Source organism: Pristiophorus japonicus, chromosome 3 (genome assembly GCF_044704955.1).
Source record: "Pristiophorus japonicus isolate sPriJap1 chromosome 3, sPriJap1.hap1, whole genome shotgun sequence".
NCBI classification, from domain to species: Eukaryota; Metazoa; Chordata; class Chondrichthyes; family Pristiophoridae; genus Pristiophorus; species Pristiophorus japonicus.
Window position 1 is genome coordinate 261,162,348 of NC_091979.1, and position 26,431 is coordinate 261,188,778.

At 40.8% G+C, this 26,431-nt stretch overlaps 1 protein-coding gene across 1 annotated transcript in view; it reads right to left on the bottom strand.

Moving 5' to 3' along the window:
- fhip2a (FHF complex subunit HOOK interacting protein 2) overlaps positions 1-26,431 on the bottom strand; it is a 77,468-nt gene that overhangs the window by 37,656 nt on the left and 13,381 nt on the right. Inside the window, exons 2-7 of the mRNA XM_070876580.1 lie at positions 13,620-13,698; positions 9,546-9,715; positions 7,841-7,945; positions 6,719-6,841; positions 2,356-2,691; positions 668-864 (exon numbers count right to left, since the gene is read on the bottom strand). Coding sequence (XP_070732681.1) covers positions 668-864; positions 2,356-2,691; positions 6,719-6,841; positions 7,841-7,945; positions 9,546-9,715; positions 13,620-13,698 — 1,010 coding nt within the window. The remainder of the gene's footprint in view (positions 1-667; positions 865-2,355; positions 2,692-6,718; positions 6,842-7,840; positions 7,946-9,545; positions 9,716-13,619; positions 13,699-26,431) is intronic.

Genomic DNA, 26,431 nt, shown 5'->3' on the forward strand with positions numbered 1-26,431 from the left:
ACCCTTGGACTTCTGTCCAATCTGTCTTTCAATTGATCGTCAGGGGATATGGGATGTCATGACACAATGAAATGTCATTCTCAGTGGGTGGACAGACACCTTGTACTGCAGCCAGAATTGGAATTACTGATTTGGGAGTGTGAACCAGCATGCCATGACTACTTTCCAAAAATCCCTAGATCACATTTACAGTTTTACTTCAAATGTACATTTTACCTGAAGGTAAGGAAATTAAAAAAATATATATTTACAGAAAAATCCTGTTAAAAGTTTGATTAATGGGAAGTGTTGTTTCTTTCCCCACCTACCCCAAACACTTAACATTTATCATGCTTTTGAGTATTGGAGGACATCAGTACTCTCTACATTGCAATCACACTGCCGTATGCCACTATTTAACTCAACAGCAAGTACACAGAGTGATTAATAAACTGAGAACTCAGTTCACTTTTTGTCTTGTCGACTACAGCCTCTCAAAATTGTAGCAGAGATTTCAATGCTTCAAGAAACATAGGGCCAGTGTTCCATTTAATAAACAAAGAAACCTGCTTTCAAGGATAATTATCATTGTGAACTATCTATAGTTCTATGTATCTGATCAGTACAAGTTTTTCTGTAAACATACCATTTTGAAAAAGCATTGAAGTTATAATTATGTTCGACTCACCCCCAGTTGACTGACTCCAAAGATTCAATATCCATAGGGTCAATCGACTGCGGCAGTGCTCTATAAAGCGTGCCCAGTCTTTCTGTAAGCAATTGGCACAGAGAAGTGTTGTCAGTCAGGCACTTTGCAGCTGCTGGCTCTGGCAAACTAACTAGCAGCATTAGACCCTCGGATGCTTTAACAACAATTCGACCATCCTGAAATGCAAACAGGAAAAAAGCTGGTTGGTGCTTTCTGTTCCTACAGAGAATACAGGTTCATATCATATTGAGGTGACCAAGTTCAGCTAGTTTTCCCGAATTGGCTATTAACTATCAAGTGTATTTCTATAGTAAACCTAATCTTATATCACTTTTAGCACTTTATACATTTTCATTGTACAATTATTGCTGTATGCTTTCAAGGCTAGATGCACTAGATAAAGGCTTTTAAGTAAGTAGCAGGTTTCTTCCAGCATCAACTATGCAATGTTCCCATTGCTGGGGAGTTCCAGAACCAGGGGTCACAGTCTAAGACCCCTGCCATTTAGGACCGAGATGAGAAACTTCTTCACTCAGAGAGTGGTTAACCTGTGGAATTCTCTACCGCAGAAAGTTGTTGAGGACAGTTGGTTAGATATATTCAGGAGGGAGTTAGATATGGCCCTTATGGCCAAAGGGATCAAGGGATACGGAGAGAAAGCAGGAAAGGGGTACTGAGGTGAATGATCAGCCATGATCTTATTGAAAGGTGGTGCAGGCAGGAGGGGCCGAATGGCCTGCTCCTGTACCTAATTTCTGTGTTTCTACGGTTCTAAGTGGACTTCATCAGCTTTTGCAGAACAGGTTTTTGGGTGCTAATTAACATGTTCTTAAAAGGCGGGCGGCCCCTGGCGTGGCAGCATACCACTTCAGGGAGCAGCGCAAGCTGGTACAAGAGGGCGACAGCAATGAAAAGGGCGACTGGATTGGACGTCACCATAATCCAGGTGATTGGAGCGTGGGCAGGTACAGCAAGATCGGCGAGGTCGGGACGGAGGAGCGGCAAGAGATTGCAGAGCGATGTGATCGGGCCCAGTAGAGGCGTGAGTTCGGGGCCCAGCAGAGGTGAGAGCCCTAGGGCAGCACGGGCCAGCCCACACTGCGATGTGTGCGCACTAGATCCGTGCAGCAGAGCTGGTCTCCAGTCGTCTTGGGTTAATCCTTGCCACTGGACCAAGACCTAGCTCTGTCAAGCCAGTGTGGTGGCTGGTGTGCAACGGCCATCGCATGTTTAAATAAAATCCATGCACAGGCATCTTCCACCCTTCAACATGTAGCTCGGGTCCTGGAATATCAGGTCCTTCTTTGAAACACCTGTGAACTTATCCCTTTTTGATGTGGAAGCAAGTCATCCTCAATATGAGGGACCGCCTAAGAGAAGAGTAAGAGAGTTCTAAAAACATTAAACTAGAATGTTTAAGGAAGCAAATATGAATCCCAAAATCTGACTACTACTATTTTTCCAAAACTGTCTGCTCTAATAAATTAATTTTTCATTTCTTTTCATTACATTACCAAGATAGGTGCAGTAGTATACTGTATTTAGATATTTATCTCACCTTGCTCTTAAAGTACCACCATAAAAATCTGACCCTGATCAAGTCAATAAAATTACAACTGCAGCAGCAAATGAAAATGGTTTACATGCATGTTTGAAAGCACACCTACCGGGCTTTTACTGAGATTTAGTAATGAATTCACCAGATTGTAATCTTGGTTTTGACAGTGATCAGAGGACCTTGCAGCGACTGTCTGTGGGGAAAGGGCCATTGTATTAAATGATGCAGATAGATCAGTACTGCGCTGAGACGAGTCGCTACTGCTGTCCAACGGGCTGATTACAGCTCGACAGGTAGCATTGCAAAGTCCAGCACTGGTGTCGTCTTCAGGAAGCTGGGCCTGTTCGGTCTCTGATGATATCTCTGCAGACATGACCTTTTTGTTTGAATCATCTACCACTGTTTGCCGTGGGCTGGCAGCTCCTTTATCTCTTGGAGATTTGTTCTAGAAAAGGAAAACATTTGGTTTGCAACTGTGTAAAGTTAAGGAAAAACCTTAGCACCCCAGGAGAGTAATTAAGACATTCTGGTTCCTTGATTCAACAATATACAAGCAAAACATTGGTCAGTTCGGACAAGTTGCTAAGGAAGAAAATTTGTGGAACTATTCACAGTATGAAAATATATTTTATATCAACTACCCACAGACCACGTGGAAGGATTTCGGGATAAGCTGGTCTATTTTTAGCGATTAGACAGATGTGAATAGAAAAAGTAAAGATATCGAGTGACGAGCTGTTTTTCTTGGTGACCAATCAAATTTTAGATGTTTTACAACAAGCCTGGCTTTGAACAGGGGATTTTCATTAAGCATCTTTATTTTAAAACCCCACCGAGAACGTTAAAAATATCAGTTTAAATCAGGTCACGTTACATTTGAATTTTATGATCAAGTTGAAGGATAACAATACTGAGGAATTGAACACTTTTACCTTTGGAACAGGATTCAAGTCGCAAGCAAACAGGGATGTGCAGCTGCAGCCTGCTCATCTCATGCATTCTGGAAACAGATGGGATCAGCAGAGTACCGGGGCGAGGCGAAATTTCCCTTTTTTATTGCCCCATTAGCGACTCTGGGGGGGCGCAACGAGGTTATCACCCGGGGGAAGGAGTCAATAGCGCCTCTGGGGAACTTGCCCCGGAGATTTGAGGGTGTTGTGTCATTAGTGCCGCACCCCTCAATTTGTGTCCCGGGCTGGCGCACGCACTGTGATGACATCATCGGCGTGTGCGCCAACCCTTTTGCCCTGCGTGGGGGAGATTGCCCGGCGGGTGGTGAGGATGGCGCTGGCCGACGTTACTGCCGCCGGGTTGCATCGTGGGTCGCCAAAGGGAATACAGAGCGTGCAGTGGCCCTCTCTTTTAATTGAAGGGGAGGGATGTTCTGCCGCGGCAGCGCTACGCGGAACCTACTAAAAAATCTTGGTGTTCTGATTTAGGCATTACCTACCAATGATGCAACAGCACTAGGAACAGACCTTTCCAAACATCCAGGCCCACAACATTCAAACAGGATAAATCAGCAAATAAGATGCAAGCACAACTAAGACTGAGCTGCCTGGGGTTCTAGGTTCCAGATTGATGCAGCTCTGGGGCTGGAAGTTGGACACTGGCCATTCATCCCTGGAATCTGGGTCAAATTCAGATCAGACTGATGCAATGAAAGTCCCTGCTGTTTACTAGCCATAAAGGTTGCATGTGAAATATTGCCAAACTACAGAATACAAATTTTATTCAATTAAAAAAAAAAATCACTTCTGTAGTATTTCAATGGTTAGAAAGGGTATTTTAATATTTGGTCATACCCGTTTGCTACAAAACTTTGCCCTTTCACTGAATATACATTCATCTATTTAAAAACCTTCCATTATGATTTAAAGTTAGCTGTTAAGATTTATTTCTTTGAGTATGAATGAGGTTGGACGTGGACAAAAGCATTCAGAAATGGTAACAAATGAGCTAAATTGTGGCAAATATCCAAATATTGAAGGTTTATCCTTTCTGGGATTCACTTATTCCGTGAACCAAATAGTTAGTTGTGCTCTTTTACTGTGTCTAGTCTTACTTCACACAAATGTTGATTAGGAAGCAATGCAGTTACTGCAGTCTGGCTGCTCACCTACATTCTGTAAGAGTGCAGGACAGGATCCTGGCTCACCTAGCAAACAGGGTTTAGAGTAGGAAAATGAGACATGTTGGAAAATCTCAGAGATAGGATTTAATAAACGTCACAGTGGCTAATACGAAGGTTTTCCTGTATTAAGATCCTGTTTTAGTCAGATTTTGGAACCAAAGCACATTATTATGCAAGGTCTCAACAGACAAGGAGCTACAGAACGCTCGAGAATAGCGCGGTTTTTTTCTGGCGCCGTTTTAGGCGCGAAAAACGCCTGTGGAAACTTGGGCCCTATAAAGTTACCATTTAATATATTTTAATTTTGAAAGGCTTCTTACTCTTATATTGTATATAACAAGTAAAACATCTTTCCAACTAATTATCATATACCAATTATACAGGTGCAATTTTTATTTTTTTTAAACTCCTCGGGGTTGGCTCATTTTGCACAACGTACAGTGAAGGAATTTTTTTAATCAATTATTGAAAAAGCTCTATATTCTGCAAGGATTTTAGCAGCTGATACATAGAAATATAAACTTGTTTTGGCTGAACAAACTGCAGTGTTTGCAAATACTAAAATAAAGATTTTTTAAATTTAGCCACGTTACCAATCTGTACTGAAGGATTAATGCAGGCTTGTCTGTCAGAGAGATGGGATCAAACTATGAGCAATAGCCAAAGTGCACCTAAAGCAAAGTCATGACATTTCACAAGTATTGACTTTGGTTTTAGCTAAACTATTTCTTTGTCCTGAGAACGTCAACATTGATTCTGCAGTGCAACATTTCATGTATATAAAACAGAAAACAATTCTAAACGCAACCATGATGAATTCTGCAAACAGAAAAAACCCACAGATTTTACTAGCCGGATCCAGAGCAACACTTAGAAAAATTCTCCAAAGGACACTGATAAAAACCGTGGAAGGTTCATTGAGAGCAAGCTGTCGTAAGAAGGACCTGCAATGTCTATTTTGTTTAAAGTATGCAATTTTCAAACATGCAGTTGCTTGCAATGCAAAGAGAAGTATTTTTAGTTTCAGGACAATTTAAAATAAACATTTTACACAAGCACTATGTATTTTGATATAACAAACTGAACGTTTCACAAAAATGGGCTGTGCTGCTTTAAAAAAAAATTTAATCCACATGGTTTCCAGCTTAGTGAATATTGAAACAGATCTGATTTTTAGGCAAATTTTATCAAAGGTACTTGAGTAAAAATAAGGTAGTATCAGCTGGGTGCAAAAAGCTTTCTGTCCTATCAGCTCTCTGGAGTCCTTTCTACAACCAGGAAATCCTCTGTACATGAATCAATTTATGTGGAATATTAGGACCTTCATTGAAACACCTGTGAACTCATCCTCCCAGAACAGAGATGATCACTGTTAGTAAAGATGCCTCATAGCAGAAATGTTGCAGTGTGTTCTCTGACTGTTATGGTCATGCTGCTGCTTTGCTGGTATTTGAAGTCTGTCATAAATAAAATCATAGAATTGTAGAATGGTTACAGCACGGAAGGTGGCCATTCGGCCTGTTGAGCCCGTGCCGGCTCTCTGCAAGAGCGCTTCAGCTAGTCCCCTCCACCCCACCCTTTCCCCGTAGCCCTGCCATTTATTTTTCTTTCGGGTGCTTATCCAACTCCCTTTTGAAACCAGTGATTGACTCTGCCTCCACCAACCTTTCAGGCAAAATCAAATATTTAAAAAAAATAGTTGTATTTAATTTGACAGGCAACAAAAATCATATTTCGGGGCATGGTACATATCATTTTGCTAGCAGTTTTTAACAAATGACTGGCTTGCTTGGACACTTCAGAAAATATTAAGAGTAAACCATGTGGTGTAGGATATGTAGGAGAGACTAGGTAGGGATAGCAGATTCGCTTTCCTATAGGAAGGATATTAGTGAACCAACTGAGTGTTTACAACAGTAATTTTCATGCCAGCCAACAAATGACCAGATTTATTGAATTCAATGTCGCAACCACAGTGGGATTTATACTCTCAAATTCTGAGTTGCTGGTCCAGCACAAGAACTACTACAATGCCCTATCCTACTTAGAACCTTGTCCCAGAACATCAATGACAATTTGACTGCATATTTAATAGGAAATAAACTTATTCGTTAAGTAAGATAGCTCAAATAATTAATGCATCACACATGCATTAAAACATATAACTTATTGGGAAATGGAGGCATCAATCACAATTTTTCCATTAGTGTCTTTTCCTGGTCAATAACACCATTGTTATTTTGGAAATTTAAAGATAATAAAAGGAACAACCAAAGAAATATGCAATTATTATAAGCTTTATACAAATGGTTACAGCAGTACAACAGGATATACATACCTCCAGAAAAAAGTTGACCAAATAGGGATCCTGCTTCAATTTTGCGCAGACTATACAGAGAAATTGTATTTCCTCATTTTCTGTGGGGGCAGCAAGAACTTCACCACAAAGTCGAATTAACTTCTAAAAAAAAAATGGTATGTAGCAAAAAAGTAAAATATTTAAAAATACAAACTCTTATTTTTTTTAAATAAAAAAATTGCATGTTTGCACTAAATACCATGGTGCCGATCCATATGGACAATAGATATTCTAGATTCAATCACTGGAATGTTCATAGTTAGCCAATTTCAGTCAGTATGGCAGTCAAAAATATCAGTTAGCCAAACTGAAAACTGTTCAAAAGTGAACTAATTTATCTCAATGTTAGTTTATGCCAGCATAATGGAAAGTGGGTTTCAGTTTGTAAGTCTCTCTCCTTTTTCTGTAACACTCCAATCTTTAATGTAATAATTCATGCTGATGTACAGTTCCATGAGTGCCATTCTCCATGCACAAGTCTGACAGCTAAGACCAGGAGCTGTTCAACAGGCAGAGGCATACTGTTCTATAGGTGCTGCTCTTTTTCTGGTACTCCTCCGTGGATATTCTTCACACGAGTCTAGACTGTAGGAGACATCATAATAGACTTTGTACAAATGCTCAACTGACCTCCACTGAAGTACACCTTGCAGTTTGGGTCACTGGATAACAAACAGGAGGAGGAACCCCAGCAATTTTTCCTGCCCAAGTCTAGGATATTCTGACCAATTCCATGCCCCCAACAGCTATACAGATAATGGCCACCTAGCTCATCACAGAATGGGTACAAACTTCAGACCGTCCTTATTTGTATGGCTTAGCTCTATGTTGGACAAAGCACTTACACACCAAGTCAAGGGGTAGGTAGAACTGCATCTTTTTAAGATAATAGACAATTCGAAGAATTATGTCTTCATTTTTAGAGTGACTACTAATCTTTTCACAAGTTTTGTTTTGTAATATTCTGCATTCAAACTAGACATGTTTGCCAAGGTTACATCACAAAAAGCATGCATCTGTACAACTCCAAAAGATAGTTAGCATGTCACTGTGGCAGAAGTTTGCACTCGTCACTTTTAGATGGTGGTAAAGAGATCATACCTGAACAGGTCTGTGGACATTTATGTGTGGCAGCAAGGGTTGTTTGATCCTTCCTAGTAATTTTGTGTAGAAAATCAGCACCTGTTGCTTCATTCCTGGCGGGCACTACAAACCATACAAAAGTAATAATTAAAAATTAAAGGCACTATAGGAAAATGAAATTCAACCAAATGATTCAAGTTCCATAATATAAGCAACTGCTTGATACAGTGTAGAATGCACACAATTAACTAGAATGGACACTGACTTTGCTTTTTTCAATACTTGGGTCAATGTTTTTAATTGATAATACAGTACTGTATCAAAAAAGACTCCACATCAGCCTAGTTCTTCAATATTTCAATCTTGATTTTGGCAATTCTATTTCCAATAATGCTGACACTCAGACACATTTCATTTGATTCTGGGACCTCTCAATATAAAACATGCATGATACAACTGGCATTCTGTTGCTCTTGTCCATGCCTCCTGCTCATTGACTTATGGCGAAGTCCTGATTAATGCTCATGATTATAGGAATTGCGCATGTATATATGCAAATGTTAGAACTTAGAAAGGGAGAAAATATATTAACAGTTATAAAAAAAAACTTTGAGAGCATAATTAAAATCACTGCAGTAAAAATAACATTTCAGTGTTGTCTAAGTAGGTCATCTCGTTATAAATGCAAGTATGAAAAGTAACAATTTGTAATAATGGTGACTAGATATAAAACGTCAACGGCCATTTTGGCAAGTAACATTTTTGCCAACATCACTTGAGTGTTGATTTTATTTTAGATTCATATTTGGTGCTCAGTAACAAAATAACTAAGCTGAAGGTTTATGCTAGTCATTTTATTGATCAGGAAAGATCAATGTTTACAATCTAATTCAGTATAAAAAATATGCACTTTAACTAGAACAGATAACGGCTCTGCTTTTTTGGTGCTTAGCGTTCTTTGGGTCACTGGCATGAATTTGGCTTGATAACATCGGCACATCTTTTCAAAACGGGTGAACTACGACCAAATATTATGACAAACTTTGGCAGCCAATTTGAGCACAGCGAGGTCCCACAAACCGCAATGAGATAAATGATAAGTTCATCTGTTTTTGGAGTTGCTGATTGGGGGATCATTATTGGTCAGGACACCAGAACTCCCTTGTTCTTTCTTCTACGAATAATGCCATGGAATCTTTTTGCATCACAACAATGAGACAGCTCGGTTACCACCCAAATACTTTCGCCCTCTCAGTGGGTGTAGCCGAGTGCTTTTATTTTAATTAACTGGTGGCTTGACACTGAAATCCACATGTTCAATTATTGGATTCCACAAGTTTCTGAAGATGCTTGTCCATTCTGATTTAGATGTTCCCTTTGATAGCTACAATAGCAAATTAATGCTGAATTGCTTAGAAATTAAAAATCTCGGTTACAAAATACTACATCTAGTCTGTCTTTTCAATGTCGTGAGTAAACTCAAGTTACATTTATAAGACAAATACTGATCAGAATTGTAATTAAAATAGTCAACATAATTAAAAATTACACTGGGTAAGTCAAATCCAAATTCATAATCTATATTTTTACTTTTAGTTGTTATGCAGTTGCCTGGCCAATGATTCATTACATACAATATCTTTCAAAAGTTTTAAAGCTCTGCAATACTCTTCAGTATGATTGATTAAAAGGAAGAATTCAGCATCAGTACTTAAAAACATACATCAGCTTTTCCCAATGTGTACAGAGTCTCCAAAATCTTGTGATGCAGTAAGTACTCCATGCAAGGCCCCGTCTCCCCAGATTCCCTTTCATGTTCCTCTTGAACCAAAATATCCAGCATCTGATCCAGATGTGATGGGATGTTTGTATCTGTTACTGGAGCTTTATCATCTGTCAAGAAAACAGGCACAGTAACAGCTCATGTTTTACACTTCACAAGTTATCATGATTTTATATTTAAATGAACGTCTAATCAAATAGCAAAGATTAAGCAATAATGAAGCTTGGTACCCATCTTTGATGTAATCTTCCTCAATCTTTATATATATATATATATGTTAAATATTATATTCAATTGGGGTTAGGAAGTGGGAATAGGAGAAAGTCACAGAAATAGTAGTGACTTGTTAAAGTTTTATTCACTGCAGACTCAAGAGCCCAGTGACATCCTCCTACTCGTACGCCACATATGAACCATGGCTCCCAGAGGACATCCAAGTTCTTTCATGAAGACAACCATTGGAAACACTTATTCAGCAAATAAAAATATATTTATCAAAAATTAAACAATGTCCATGTGCTCAAAATCAGAGCTAAGCACAATGGAGTAGAAGCACAGCTATTGATATAGAGGACAAACTATATTCAAAGAATGAGGATTATGAAACAGCTAATCCAATTCTCCTTTTCCGTTTATCTGGATAATACAATGGGTTTATACCACAATGGTGCTCAAAATGGGTCAAAATGTCAATTATTTGATGCTGGAAGGACTGATGCACCAAAAATAGCATAATCTTTGGATACCAAGCCTAAGCAAGGGTCCTTAGTAAAAACATGACCATTTTTTCCCACATGGCCATTTTATAAATGAAGCTTAGGGACAAAATGAGTTTTTGAACTTGAAGATGTTGACCGGTTAGCTTATAACAAAGGGAGATAATTTCATCATAATCTAGTGATACTTTTAGTAATAGGTACCTAAAAGTTTAATTGCCAAATTAAAGCAAAAAACTGACTGGACATGAAATAATGCTACAGCTCCAACTGACATTTACACACCTTAACCTGCATTCAAATTCTAAAGGACGCAATGACAAAAAAAAATTACTTTTGATCAACAATCCCATTGGCAAGGCCCAAGGACGGGACATGGAAAACATGATGCCTAGTACAAATATATACTGGGGCACTTCCAAGAATAAAAATAAAGCGCTACACTGTGGAGTAATGCACACAATTGACCAAACCTCAACCACCTCGAGAACGAGACAGTGTCAGAGCTAACGTTGGCATTCAACGAACTGATTCTGAAGCAGAAAAGATTCAAACCTTGTCTTCTGGGAGAACACCATCACACTGCTGCTGTTGACTGTAGAAAAGACCTGTGAACTAACCTGTATTCACAGTTCTTGTGCAACACGGGAATGGGGAAAAGGTTATTTGTTTTTTATGATTTTCATTTGAAATTTGTACAAGGCATATTGTGCCTATGACTGTCCTCATTGCATGTCAAGCCTATCTTTTGTATGAGCAGGATCCCATCATTAAGGACCATTTTATAAAGCTGTTTAATAGAAAAAAAAACACCCGAGAGTTCATACATAACTTAGGCTAGGAGTTGCTTTATCATTGGCTAGGCACTAAATGTGCCCATGTTGTGGCTAAAATGTAGTTCTCATAAAGCAAGATTTGAACTTTTAATTTAATTAAACATACATATAAGATGATGCATTTTGTAATTCAGGATTAGAATGTGGGCCATATTTGACAGAATGATCAAGTTTTGCTGACACTGCCAATTTTGAATTAGAAAACAAGCCAGGAACAGCTCATTAAAGAATTGAGCTGGGGCACAATATGGAAAGAAATTGTCAAAAGCAATATATTATTTTCTTCTATGAAGGACCAGTGAAATACCATATATTCACAACAGCCAAAATTTGTCATTTGCATTCAAGATGTCCCTGTGACAAATTTGAAAACTGAGCAGGAACTCTTGGGCACTACTCACCCAGACAGGCAGGTGAATTTCACAAATCCCTACATAGAAATGGAGCCAAGAAAAGGCCAAAACATTGGTTACAGTATCCTAACATATAACAAATGATTTTGCACAGTGAAATGTTTTAATAAATCATGGTTGCAAGGTTTGTGTTGGGCAATTTCTCTCACCACCAAATCAATTTCAATTTCCAGTGTTCTGCTTCCCTTCATTCAGCTACGCTGCAGGAAATTTCCAGCTGCTCTTAGTCAGCAAGCACTCTGCTCTGCTCACTAGCACTGTTTAAAATCAGAGTCCGAACAAAAGTGCTGTTGAGCAAAGTGGACCTGACTGCTTAACAACTGTTAAGATCAGTTGCTCTTATAGAGTGGGCCCAAGTTTCCGATTCTGGCGAAAATGGCACACCTCTGAGACTTACGTGACCTGCCTGGGCTCAAAGGTGTGCCGGAATCTTCTTTAGCAATTCTCCGGTCCTCCTGGAGTGTGGCGTGGCGCAGCGTAGTCTCCCTGGGGCGGAGCAAGCAGGTCACAGCCTGCAGGGAGGGCGGGGCTAGGGATCATGCCTTCTTGTGAGTGCCGCCAGCGTTGCGCAGCCGCGTTGGAGCATGCGCGCCTGCGCAACGGCTCGGGGGAGCTTGGGTACCTGCGGGGGGGGGGGAGCGTGGCTACCGTGATGGAGGGAGGAGCGTGGCAACAGGGATGGAGGGGGGAGCATGGGTTGGGGGCACTCGAAATGATCGAAGAGCCGGAGGAGAGGACAGTCTCACTCACCGCCCCCTCTCCACACACACACCCACTCCCAGACACACACGCCCTCGTGCCACCCCACCCACTCCACACACACAGCCCCCCCCCACACACACGCAGCCCCCCTCACACACACGCAGCCCCCCCCACACACACACGCAGCCCACCCCACACACACACACACAGCGCTCCCCACACACACACACACACACACACACACAGCCCCCCCCATACACACACACACACAGCCCCCCCCCACACACACACACCCCCCTCAGTCAGATACAGAGAGAGAGACACTATAGAGAGACACTGACAGAGACACATTCCCTTCACATAATGGTAGGACTTCTATTTTTTATTAATTGATTGCTTATTACTTTGGTCTTGATGCTTTAGGTGCAGGGTTCCTTCTATTTTTTATTAATTAATTGCTTATTACTTTTTGTGCTTCGTTTAGTGCTTGGTGCTTTAAATGTACTGTTTTGTTTAGTGCTTAAAATGTACTTTGCTTCTTTAATGTTGTTGTGAAGGTGTTTATGGAAAATCCTCTCACTTCCCCCCCCCCCCCCCCGTTGTGATGTTGATGTGTCCTTTGTGTTTAATGCTTCCCACCCGCCGTCTCTGGCTGTGCCTGCACTAAACTTAACTCTAGGTAAGGTTTTTCAGAACTTACAAAAGTGGACACTTACTCCATTCTAAGTTAGTTTGTAGTAAGTTTTCACTGCTGAAATTTGCAAAACAGGCCTGAGTGGCTGGACACACTCCCTTTTGAAAAATAAATACCTTACCTAAAGCCAACCTAAACTAACTCACTAGAACTGGAGCAAACTAATAGCTGAGAATTGCAATTTCTAACATACTCCAAACTAAATTAGTTGCTCCCAAAAACTAGGAGCAACTCCACCCGAAATTTGGGCCCAAAGACTCCACACACACTCAGATCTGCTCATCAGCACTTGAATTCAAATTCTACTTTTAAATAATGCCAATGAGCTGAGCACTTGCTGGCTGTGAGACGAGCGGTTACAGTAATCAATTGCAAACTTCCTTCAGTGTTAGATGGGCAGAATATGGGTATTTTATTCGATACTGATCAAAATTAAAAGGGAGAAACTGAGCAGGAAAGTTGCACTGGTAGGTCATGGAACTTATGTCACACCGTCTCCAATCATGTGCCTCATCAATCACTGCTTCTGTTCAGACTCAAGCCATCAATAAATTAGATACACAAGGTTTTTTGTGTAGTGCAATTCATAAAAACAGTTTTGCTGTCATAGGATAAAACAAAGCAATTAAAAAATAAACTTTGAAGACCCCTACCTGATGTTTCAATGTAATAATGGGTAATGGCCTTCCAATGATACACAAAGTCTTCTTGCAGTGGAAGAGAAGGAGCCAACTACAAAATTCAAAACAGAAATGATAACAGTAGTTTAGACTTGTTGGAAGTTAAAGCTTTGATGAATAATACTCCAAGTGAAATATTTCCCTGGTGTATGTAATTAAACGAAGTGAGAAACTCATTTATGAATCATCTACTGCAGCTTTAGAATGGAGACAAAAACAAAGGTTGAAGAAATTCACACAATATTTAGGAAACGGACTGTGACATCCCAATATCATAAATATAGGTCATTGGCTTACAGTATTAAAGTGAAATATTATCCTAAGAGCAATTGATGTTTCTCAGATGTCAGTAGAAAATACATACCAGGATTTTATTTATATGTCATATCAAATCAAAATTTTCACAAAAGATGTACTTCATATGGTTTAGCAAATGCAAATCCCATCCCCTCTGTTGTATTCAGGTTTTCATTCCTGCTGAGGAATGAATATTACACTTTCCAGATGGATGTCATTTCATTTCATCTGAATGACCATTATTTTACACTGACCAATAGTAGATTCCGAATATTCCACATCTAGATACAAAAAAAAAAGGCTGGCAAAATTACTTCAGGACCTCAAATTATTTCTACATGTCAGCCGTGTACATAAAAACAAGTTTTTGAATCATCTCATAGAAAGTTATTTTTTTTCATCTTGGAGCAATGACATTTTTCAGAACTGAACTCGACATTTAAGCCTATTCCATTTCTTATTGTGTTACTTGGCATGTGCTATTCAGCCTTAAAGAATTATGTGCGCAGTCTTTGGACCATTATTGCAATAAGTACAACGGTTATCCTCACATCTTGGAAAGTTAACAGTTAAAAACCAACAAACTAATTCATTTCAATAAATAGCTGATTTTCTGTGGCATAATATACACTTTTAAAATAACAAGTGTTATACTGTGCAATGCATATTATTCTACTGGTAAAGTGGGTGTGTGTGTAAAATCACCTCTCTTTTTAAGGCCACAAAATTGAATTGAAATAACTTAACACAGCCTGAGGTCAATCAAAATGTAATTGCTGTTTGTTGAGGGAAGGTTGCAGAATGGATTTTTTTTTAAGTTTCTGGGTTCAGGACATTAAAAACACCATGAAATGACTGCCCTTCCTTTTTAAAATAACTTTAATACTCTGGACATTGACAGCTAGAGTGGCACTTGCAAAGTTTTGCTCCAAATACATCCTGATCTCCCAAGGTATTGACACACGAGACGTCAAGACCAAGTGCAGTCTTCCGGTGAAGCGGGATGCAAGAGCAGGGAATAAATGGACTGGGGCCACACAGACGTTTCTCTGCAATACAGGCTGAGGACCTTGGAGATACAGTTTTCATTAGAAACTTGGACACAGGTATAATGGGAAAAATAGACCAAATATGACAAATAAGGTTTTGCAGACAAAGCTTTGAGGTCCTGAGAGAGAGAATGAGATGGCGCAGAAGAAATGTGACGAGGCACATGTCAGCTACAGTTTTCATTAGAAACTTGGACACAGGAATTAATAATGGGAAAAATAGACCAAATATGACAAATAAGGTTTTGCAGACAAAGCTTTGAGGTCCTGAGAGAGAATGAGATGGCGCAGAAGAAATGTGACGAGGCACATGTCAGCTGTAGTTCAGTTTGTAGCATCCCCACCTGATTCAGAAGGTTGTGGGTTCAAGTCCCACTCCAGACACTTGAGCATAAAAATCTAGGCTGACACTCCAGTGTAGTACTGAGGGAGTGCTGCACTGTTGGAGGTTCCCTCTTTCGGATGAGACGCTAAACCGAGGCCCTATCTGCCCTCTCAGGTGGATGTAAAAGATCCCATGGCACTATTTCGAAGAGGTGCAGGGGAGTTATCCCCGGTGCCCTGGCCAATATTTATCCCTCAATCAACATAACAAAAACAGATTATCCGGTAATGAGCACATTGTTGTTTATGGGAGCTTGCTGTGCGCAAATTAGCTGCCACTTCCTACATTACAACAGTGACTACACTACAAAAGTACTTCATTGGCTGTGAAGCGCTTTGAGACGTCTGGTGGTCATGAAAGATGTTATATAAATACAAGTCTTTCTTTTTCTTTCTTCATTTCAAAACAGTGAATATGCGAGGAGCAGGAAAATTATGGGCCATAAATTGCGGCCCCTATGGGTGCGTACACACCCACATGAGCCCGATAAATTCCGGGTTTAGGCGTGCACTGCGCATATGCCTAAACCCGGCACTTGTGATCAGTCAAAAAATCTTTTGACAGATCACATGCATGCGAAGAAAAAGGGTCTCCGCGGGCAGAGAATTGGAATAATTGCCCAACACATATCCAGCGAATGTCCTTCAAATTCTTACGCTGGTACCACTGTAAGAGTTAAAAAAAAATAGAATAAAATGTTATTACTCATTTATATATTAAAAACCCGGTCCATTAAGGTAAGTTTATTTTTAGCCCTGTTAAAACATATAAAAAAGAAATCAGTTTTTTTGTATAAATATTTAATGAAATTGTATTTTAATTAATTTTATATACGTTCTGTGTTTTGTAATTTATTTTCAGTGTGCGAGTGTTTTTGGGGATATTTCCATTCATACTTATTGCAGTTCTGTAAGTACGGAATCACCATAAGTATGAATGGTCATCCCCTACTCTAATGGATCATATGGGCCGGCCCAACCTGAGACATCCGTACAAAACCCGTACGATCCTGGGATACGTGGGCCTCTACACAGGCCCAGGACCGCAAATCGCCGAATCTCTGGGATCACCAGGTACTTTCGTAGAAATTATTGCGGTCGGAAGCATCCGCCAGTGGGAAGCCTCCGACCGCAATTCTTGGCCCTATGTAAAAACAAAACAAGTTATAGCTTAGGAAGTAAAGAGCAAAGTTCAGGAGCATTAATCACATTGAAAAACTGAAACACTAATAGTTTGCTCAGAGAAAGAGATATTAGAAGCTAGAGATGAGGAACAAACTTTAAAAGCAACAGCGGAGAAGAGACACTTAAGGATTAATTTACTCAAATCTTTAAAAGGAGGGCAAGTTGATAAAGCTGTTCAAAAAAGAATATGGGATCCGAGATTTTATAAATAGGGGTAAAGAATACAAAAGGAGAAAGGTAATGCTAAACCTAGACAAAGCATTGCTTAAATTGCAGCTAGAATATTGTATCCTGATTTAGGCACCTTACATACTGATGGATGTCAAGGCTTATGGAAAGTGGGCAGAAGACATTCACTAAAATGTTACCAGGAATGAGAGATAAGAGAAACTGGATTTATTTTCTTTAGGACAGAGAAGGTGAAGAGAAAGTCTGATTGTGGTACTCAAAAAATTCTGAAATATACTGATAAGCTAAACAAGGATTAGTGAGTAGGTTACAAGAGTGATCAATACCAAAGAACAGGGTAGCTTAGGAGAAATTATTTTGTAGAGTGGGTTTTTAGGACATGAAATACCTTACTAGAAATATGCTGGAAGCAGAATGCACAATAACTTTTAAAAGGGAAGTAGATAAATATTTGTAAAATAAAAAATAAACAAAAAAGGCAAAGGGAAAAAGCAGGGGAATGGGATTAAGTGGATAGCTGTTTCAGAGAGCCAGTGGAGACACAATGGGGCAGATTGCCCCTCTCTCATCCAAAGCTGACCCTTCAGAATTTTACAGCAAAGTAAGAGGTTATCTGGCCCATCATGTCTCCATGATTGAGCTGCAGTTACCAGAGAATTAACTGGATTTAAATACCCGAAAGTCATGGGGTAGGAATGCCATAATTGCAAATTTCAGTGACTTCAGCTTGCTGCACAAGTGCAAACAGTGTCTCAGAATATTTAGAATCATTTTTTCAACATGAGAAGATGCTTGATTTAAGAAAATCTTAGTGCTAACCTTCAGCAATCATCATTTGGGAACAAGGGGGCAACTTCCACAAATATGCCAACAATAACTAGTTTTATCCCTTCCATTGATCCAAAGGTTGATACAACTCTCTCTGAGGGTCTACTCAGCATTAAGACATGGAGGAGTTGAAATTCCATCCCCAGCTCAACATTAGGAAAACCAAAATTATCCTCCTTGGCTTCCATACCTCTGGCCTTGACTCCATTCATCTCCCTGACTATCTCAGGCTAAATCCAGGTGTAAAACCTCAGCATATTGCTTGATACTGAGCCAAATTTGCTCCCCTGTCTGTTCCATCAAAACCACTTTGTTCTACCTTCACAGCATTGACTCTGCCCCAACCCCACTCCATTGTCAAAACTCTAATTCACACCTTAAATACTTTGATTTCTCAAACATCTTCCCAGCTATCCTCCACAAATGACAACTCATTCAGAATGCCACAACCATATCCTCACCTCCCTGAAGTCCTGCACTCCTACCATTCGTTCTTATCAAGCTCCAGTGACTGTGTCTCAGCGAATTATTTTTACAAATCCCTCCGAGGCTCATCACCCAACTTCTGCAATCTCTTTCCATTATATGTACAAGCATATGCCCTCTGCTCCTCTTGATCCAGTCTCCTCTTCATCCCTCACTCTTTTTCAGTCATTACACACCTGCCCTTTGGAACTGGGACTCTCTCCCTAAGCTCTACCACTTGAGGAGTCCAGAAACTTGTTTCCTGTCTAGTCCCAATATCCAATTAGAATGCCATATGTGTTAAAAAAAAAATTGGGATGCGCCTTTAAAGCACGAGAATGTTTTTTTAAATGACTGATCCCTGACTCTGCATTTCACAATTTCCTATTTGTAAGTCCTGTACTCCCTGCCCAGTGTTGTATAAAACTGAGGAATAAGCAGCAGGCTTAAAACTGATTAGAACATTTACCGTGGGTTTTTCTAATTTAAAAAAAAAAGTTTGAAAGCACCGATCATATTATGCAAGTCTGTGTACTTAGACATTACTGGCAAGAAAGCAAAAATACAGGAACCACTGCAAAGACATCAGGCACCAAACTGAATATAACTTCATGCAATCAAAAATGTATGTCCTTTTCAAAGATGGGTTATATTTTCACTGGGCACAATTAACTGCTGCACTGCATTAAGCTCAACATTTAAAATGGCAGCGCTCGGAGGGTAATACTATTAACACCTAGAGCACAGGTACCTTTCATAAACAGAGATTTTTCAGGAGACACCGAGACTGCCTTTCCTTGTTTAATTTGTTTTCCTCGTGTACATGAGAGAGCACATCCCATGATTTGCAAATGTTATTGTAGTGCGCAAAGACGCAGCACCCCAACATTTCTTTTAGAGGAGGAAGTAAGGGTCCCCTTAACATAGCACTTTGTTAAAGGAGGAAATAAGGGCCCCCTTAACATTGTACTTTGTTAAAAATTACTGCTTTCACTTGGCTGGCAGTTTTATGGTTTAAGGCATTTGCTAACTTTCCCCTTTTCCACTCCCGAAAGTGCTGACAAGCTGGAGTACAGTTCCACAAGCACAATGCTCCTGAAGGTGCTGACTCTTGCTTTGGTGCAGGTCTAAGCAACGAGGCATATTTTAACATTTTACCCAAGTAGTCATTTCTTTTCCTGTATGTGAGCCTAGATTATGCACATCAGTTAGCTATTTAACCGCAGGGAGTATGACAATCATGTCAGGTCCTGTCCTTGCCCAATGTACACACATGCATATTTTCCTGTAGGAGCAACTGGCAGGAAGCATGGCCAATTCTTCATCTCCCTAAACCAGGAGTGCTGAGCCATAGAACGTTCCTATCATCGTCCTGGCTGTGATCAGCTCAATGTAGAGGGGGAATTGATTTTGATATTCCTCCGACTTGCTGAAGGTTAAGCAAAATAATTTTCAGAGTTTAAGCATTGAAGTCTGTAATCCAAGCAGCTTCAGTTCAAGTCAATCTTGTTTTATACAAGATTTGAGGTATGACATACCAAAATGAGTCACAAGTATTGTGACAGAAAATTAAAGTGCAGTTTTGGGGAAGAAAAGTAAACAAAAAGTACTTTAAAAGGCGTTGGAGTTGATTCTGTAATTAAGTTTTTTTTTAAAACACTAATTTACATTAAAAACTTGTGCCTTGAATTTTTCCCAGAATGTTGGGAAGAAAATCTCGTACTTGCTAATAGGAAGGTCATACCCAAGGTGCATTAGGGCAAACTTAAGCCAACACAAATCGCCAAACTTACTCAGACTATACAGATGGCTGGTGGGGAAAACGGTAATGTCACAGTACTCAGTAATTCAAATGTACTTGATGCAAATGCTGGTGTCTGAAATACAAAAATGTCCCATTCCCCAACAGTAATATCTTTCTTCCATCAGCAATAAAAGTCCCCATCTCCAGCAAAAAAAGATTTTCTTTCTATAAAAGCTCTTAAATTCGACCTATAGAAACAGAGAAACATAGAAAATAGATGCAGGAGCAGGCCATTCGGCCCTTCTAGCCTGCACCGCCATTCAATGAGTTCATGGCTGAACATGCAATTTCAGTACCCCATTCCTCCTTTCTCACCATACCCCTTGATCCCCTTAGTAGTAAGGACGACATCTAACTCCTTTTTGAATATATTTAGTGAATTGGCCTCAACAATTTTCTGTGGTAGAGAATTCCACATGTTCACCACTCTCTGGGTGAAGAAGTTCCTCCTCATCTCGGTCCTAAATGGCTTACCCCTTATCCTTAGACTGTGACCCCTGGTTCTGGACTTCCCCAACATTGGGAACATTCTTCCTGCATCTAACCTGTCTAAACCCATCAGAATTTTAAACGTTTCTATGAGGTCCCCTCTCATTCTTCTGAACTCCAGTGAATACAAGCCCAGTTGATCCAGTCTTTCTTGATAGGTCAGTCCCGCCATCCCGGGAATCAGTCTGGTGAACCTTCGCTGCACTCCCTCAATAGCAAGAATGTCCTTCCTCAGGTTAGGAGACCAAAACTGTACACAATACTCCAGGTGTGGCCTCACCAATGCCCTGTACAACTGTAGCAACACCTCCCTGCCCCTGTACTCAAATCCCCTCACTATGAAGGCCAACATGCCATTTGCTTTCTTAACCGCCTGCTGTACCTGCATGCCAACCTTCAATGACTGATGTACCATGACACCCAGGTCTCGTTGCACCTCCCCTTTTCCTAATCTGTCACCATTCAGATAATAGTCTGTCTCTCTGTTTTTACCACCAAAGTGGATAACCTCACATTTATCCACATTATACTTCATCTGTCTTGCATTTGCCCACTCACCTAACCTATCCAAATCACTCTGCAGCCTCATAGCATCCTCCTCGAAACTCACACTGCCACCCAACTTAGTGTCATCCGCAAATTTGGAGATACTACATTTAATCCCCTTGTCTAAATCATTAATGGACAGTGTAAACAGCTGGGGCCCCAGCACAGAACCTTGCGGTACCCCACTAGTCACCGTCTGCCATTCTGAAAAGTCCCCATTTACTCCTACTCTTTGCTTCCTGTCTGACAACCAGTTCTCAATCCATGTCAGCACATTACCCCCAATCCCATGTGCTTTAACTTTGCACATTAATCTCTTGTGTGGGACCTTGTCGAAAGCCTTCTGAAAGTCCAAATATACCACATCAACTGGTTCTCCCTTGTCCACTCTACTGGAAACATCCTCAAAAAATTCTAGAAGATTTGTCAAGCATGATTTCCCTTTCACAAATCCATGCTGACTTGGACCTATCATGTCACCTCTTTCCAAATGCGCTGCTATGACATCCTTAATAATTGATTCCATCATCTTACCCACTACCGATGTCAGGGTGACCGGTCTATAATTCCGTTTTCTCTCTCCCTCCTTTTTTAAAAAGTGGGGTTACATTGGCTACCCTCCACTCGATAGGAACTGATCCAGAGTCAATGGAATGTTGGAAAATGACTGTCAATGCATCCGCTATTTCCAAGGCCACCTCCTTAAGTACTCTGGGATGCAGTCCATCAGGCCCTGGGGATTTATCGGCCTTCAATCCCATCAATTTCCCCAACACAATTTCCCGACTAATAAGGATTTCCCTCAATTCCTCCTCCTTACTAGACCCTCTGACCCCTCTTATATCCGGAAGGTTGTTAATGTCCTCCTTAGTGAATACCCGAACCAAAGTACTTGTTTAATTGGTCCGCCATTTCTTTGTTCCCCGTTATGACTTCCCCTGATTCTGACTGCAGGGGACCTACGTTTGTTTTTACTAACCTTTTTCTCTTTACATATCTATAGAAACTTTTGCAATCCGTCTTAATGTTCCCTGCAAGCTTCTTCTCGTACTCCATTTTCCTTGCCCTAATCAAACCCTTTGTCATCCTCTGCTGAGTTCTAAATTTCTCCCAGTCTCCGGGTTCACTGCTATTTCTGGCCAATTTGTATGCCACTTCCTTGGCTTTAATACTATCCCTGATTTCCCTTGATAGCCACGGTTGAGCCACCTTCCCTTTTTTATTTTTACGACAGACAGGAATATACAATTGTTGTAGTTCATCCATGCGGTCTCTAAATGTCTGCCATTGCCCATCCACAGTCAACCCCTTAAGTATCATTCGCCAATCAATCCTTGCCAATTCACGCCTCATACCTTCAAAGTTACCCTTCTTTAAGTTCTGGACCTTGGTCTCTGAATTAACTGTTTCATTCTCCACCCTAATGCAGAATTCCACCATATTATGGTCACTCTTCCCCAAGGGGCCTCGCACAATATGATACTCTGTTGGCGCTACCACTTTGAAAATAGGTAGAATGAATAGATTGAAGCTGCACATTCCTGCCCACGTACCTTAAACTCTCTGCCACAAGCAGGGATAGATAGACACAATAGTCATTATAAAATCTGAATTCTTATTGAAGAAAGGATAACTGAGTAGTTTGAGCTTGTTGTATTATACACCTGCAAGAGGAATCAAGATAGATTTCTTTCATTAAGAAAGAAGGCATACTCCACCTTTAAAAAGCACTACTGCAACAATCAAACGTGGGGCCAAACTTTGGCCATGACTTGCATCAAATTTTTTGGAGTAAGTTGTTTTTTCTGACAAGTTAAAAAATGCCATTTTCCCCCAAAAATTTGCTCCAGAGTAAGTCAGTTAGGTACGATTTTTTTTAGGTCAATTTTTTTTTTTAAAAAGGGGGCGTTCCCAGACACTTATGCCAGTTTTGGCCATTTATGCCACTTTGGCCAGCAAAACTTAGGTCAGCGTATGTGGCCAGTTCTGAAAAACCTTGCGGGCAGTGAAGAAAAAGCAGCGCACATTCGGGCAGGGATAGGGGAGGGAAAGGGACTGGAGAGGACCTCAACATCCAGCACCAAACATTGCAAGGAAAAGCTCAAACAATTAAAATACAATGAAAATGAAGTAAATCCTACCGCGATGTCACCGGGGAGGCGCACTACGCAGAGCGACCGAAGAAATGCGAGCTGCTGGCCACGATATCACGGGGGGGGGGGGGGGGGGGGGTAAACCAGAGAGAGGGAGAGATAAGCTGATATACAAAACACTCTTTTCTTCTCAACTTCCCCCCCCCCCCACCACCACTCAAAACTCTCAAGCACAACCAATAAATAAAAAATAAAACCAAAGTCCTATCTCGCCCGGGAACTTAGCAGGCCAGTGCGGGAGGCCACTCGGCCGGGGATAGGATGCGGCGAGAGCGGGCGTCCCTTTGGCAGGGGATAGGGGCTGCGTGCTTCGGGTCCTGCTCACAGCCCACAGGACACGCTGGGAAGGCAGGAGCATGTGCGTAGGTGCCGGCGCTGTTTTCAGTGCTGGCCTGTTGCTCTGCCCCCCCACCCCACTTCAAAATGCACGCCACACCGGGACTCCAGGGACTCCAGGGTGACCAGGATGGGGCTCCTTTTTTCTGCCGCCGTTTCCAGCGCGCAAAGTCGGTGCACTTAAAAAAGGGGTTGGGCAAAGTTGGGCCCGTAGATTCTAATATAGCGACTTCCTGATACACAATCTTTTAATAGTATCAATATGCAGAACTTTAGCCTTTGAAGGTGCAGTGCAATAATTTATTTACTTCACAAAATAGGTATTCTGTACAACTGTCCCAACACATTTAAAAATTGATCAAGTTGAAGAATTTAATAAAAATTTGTAATATAGTAAAATCCCTGTTTACTGTGAATGATTTATTCAGACAACAGGCCATGAATTTCATGCTATTCCAGGAATGCTAGAAGAGGGCGAGCCATGGACTAATTGCTGGTATTCAACTTGCTACAATGAAAGATCACACTGCAGATATTTCCATATCAAAAACCATTATTACAAGAAAACTAAAATTGTATGAAAAGTATAAAATCTAGGTGCTCGAAGTAGCAATCCAAAAATAAATATATAAATATAGTTGCCATTCTGTCTGTTTCCACAGTAGCTGAGGATTTCACACACCCACATTTATATTGTGTCTGCATGTGCATTATAATCTGCACAAAATCTGTTTTTCCAGTTTACAGATAGGCTGCTCTTTTACCCGTTTATGATCTCAAACTACAGTCGCTCATTGTACTGGGGAAGATATGATTTTAAACCTGCATCATGCCAGCACTTTATATCTGACCCAAAAGAAGTTGGGGCACTGAGAATTTGAAGGAACATTGCTAATTTTAAAAGAATCAAACTATAGATTCTCATGCTAAGATTCCAGGCAGAGTTTTTTGTAACTAACATTTTTGAGACCAGAATTGTGTAGGCCAATTCCTTGACATTACCACTTCAATGTTAAAATAAATGTTGATTTTTGTGGTCTGAAGGCACTTTGCATTTGAATGTACTATTACTCAAACAATTTCCACAATTACAAGTACGACAAATACCAGAAACAGCCACTCATTCCACTTTCAAACGAGTCCATTGTTTTCCTAAAGAGCTATGGAGGAGAAATTCACCTGGGTTTGCACCTCCCGTTAGCAGCTGCGAGGGGTGGTAACAGGGCGCCAAGGAGTTACTGACCGGGCCCGGCAATTTCACCGACACCCACGACGTTCCCTGGTGGTTTTGTGCTGGCGCTAACACTTACCACCTCGCTCTCTTGCGCCCTGTAGATCGTGACGTTATCCGGTGCGCAGCGCCTGGATGTGATATTCGCTCCCACCCGCTGCAAAATTGCCGACCGTCAACAACTGCAGCTTCAGATGGCATTGTTACCTTGCCTGGCTGCTTGGGGAGCAATATTTAAAGTCAGTGGTGGTCAGGTAGGGCAAAATTTATTTCTCTTCACAGTCTGGAGCCTCTTGATTTCTTCTGATGCCACGATACATCAGCCGTACTCTGAGTGCTTGGGGCTGCTATGCACGTAGCACAGATCCCAACAGATAGAGCATGAAGGGTGATTGAACCCATCATTGGCCCTTCCCTTTAAACGAGGGAAGGAGCCTCTAAAGACGGCAGCGCTGCACTAAACATTATTCAGCACTCTTCCACCATCGCCCGTCACTCCCTTTAATGCTCTAAGGGAAGTGATAGCACTTGATTTAGCGCTCCACTTCCCTCTTGGAGCGCTAAAGCAGAAATTCCCAGGAGCAAAAAATCTTTTTCGCCTGCCGACACTTTTGCGCTCCTCCAAAAGTTATCTCCCCAAACGGGACGCTATGCAATTTCTAGCCCTATGTATTCATCATCATCATCATAGCCAGTCCCTCGGAATCAAGGAAGACTTGCTTCCACTCTTAGGTGGCTGAACAGTCCAATAAGAGAGCCACAGACAGATAGTCGTTGAGGGAAGGGGTGGGTGGGATTGGTTTGCCGCACGCTCTTTCCGCTGCCTGTGCTTGATTTCTTCATGCTCTCGGCGACGAGACTCGAGGTTCTCAGCGCCCTCCCGGATGCATTTCCTCCACTTAGGGCGGTCTTTGTCCAGGGACTCCCAGGTGTCAGTGGGGATGTCGCACTTTATCAGGGAGGCTATGTATTAACTCAGGTGTGTCAAGCTCATTTTATATGGTGGAATCTGATATCCTGGCAGGGGCCACATTCAGCAACAGTTATTAAAATTAAAATAGATAAAAATAAACTATATTGCTACTTACATCAAGATTTTATTTTTTAAGAAACCTTTCCATCATACCCTCTTTTTATATGCTTTCTGCAGCTTAATTTTCTGACTCATGTTCTGCCTTATTATCTGGTGAGGCCGATGGACCTCTCCACATGCATAGAGCTTCTCTCACTGATGTCCAAACGGCAGTTAAATTGAATGGGCTGGGGATTCTGCTAGGCTGTGCTGGTTCTTTCATCGCAATTCGCCTGAAATTGGCCAAACCAGTGCAAAGAATCGAGGAACTTCAAGCACAAATTACGTTCAGTGCAAATTGGGTTTCTTTTGCACTGGTTTAAAAAACATGGTGCTGGAAGTTGGCCCCACCCACAAAACTGGCCACGCCCCAAATCGAATTAATCAGCATTGCGAGTTTCCGCTAACTGCACCCGTTTGCTTGTTGCTTGCTTTCAAGAAGGCTTTTAAAATTAAGTGCTTTATTTTTGGCGCAAGGACGCCAATAGACACATTTAAAAAGCTTTAAATTTGTTTTTAAGTTACTAAGAAACTGACTACTGTAAACCAATGTAACTAGTAATAAATTGGGTTACTCACAGGTGGTGGTCTCAACACTGAATAAAAATGCTTATATTTTTGTGATAAACCCATTTTGAGCTGCATTAATAATACTGCATTAGTTTACCACTCTTAAATATATCAAGGAATGTTTTTTTAAAAGCAATTTTAAACAAAAATTACATTATAAAGCGCTGGTTCATGAAAGATTTTACAT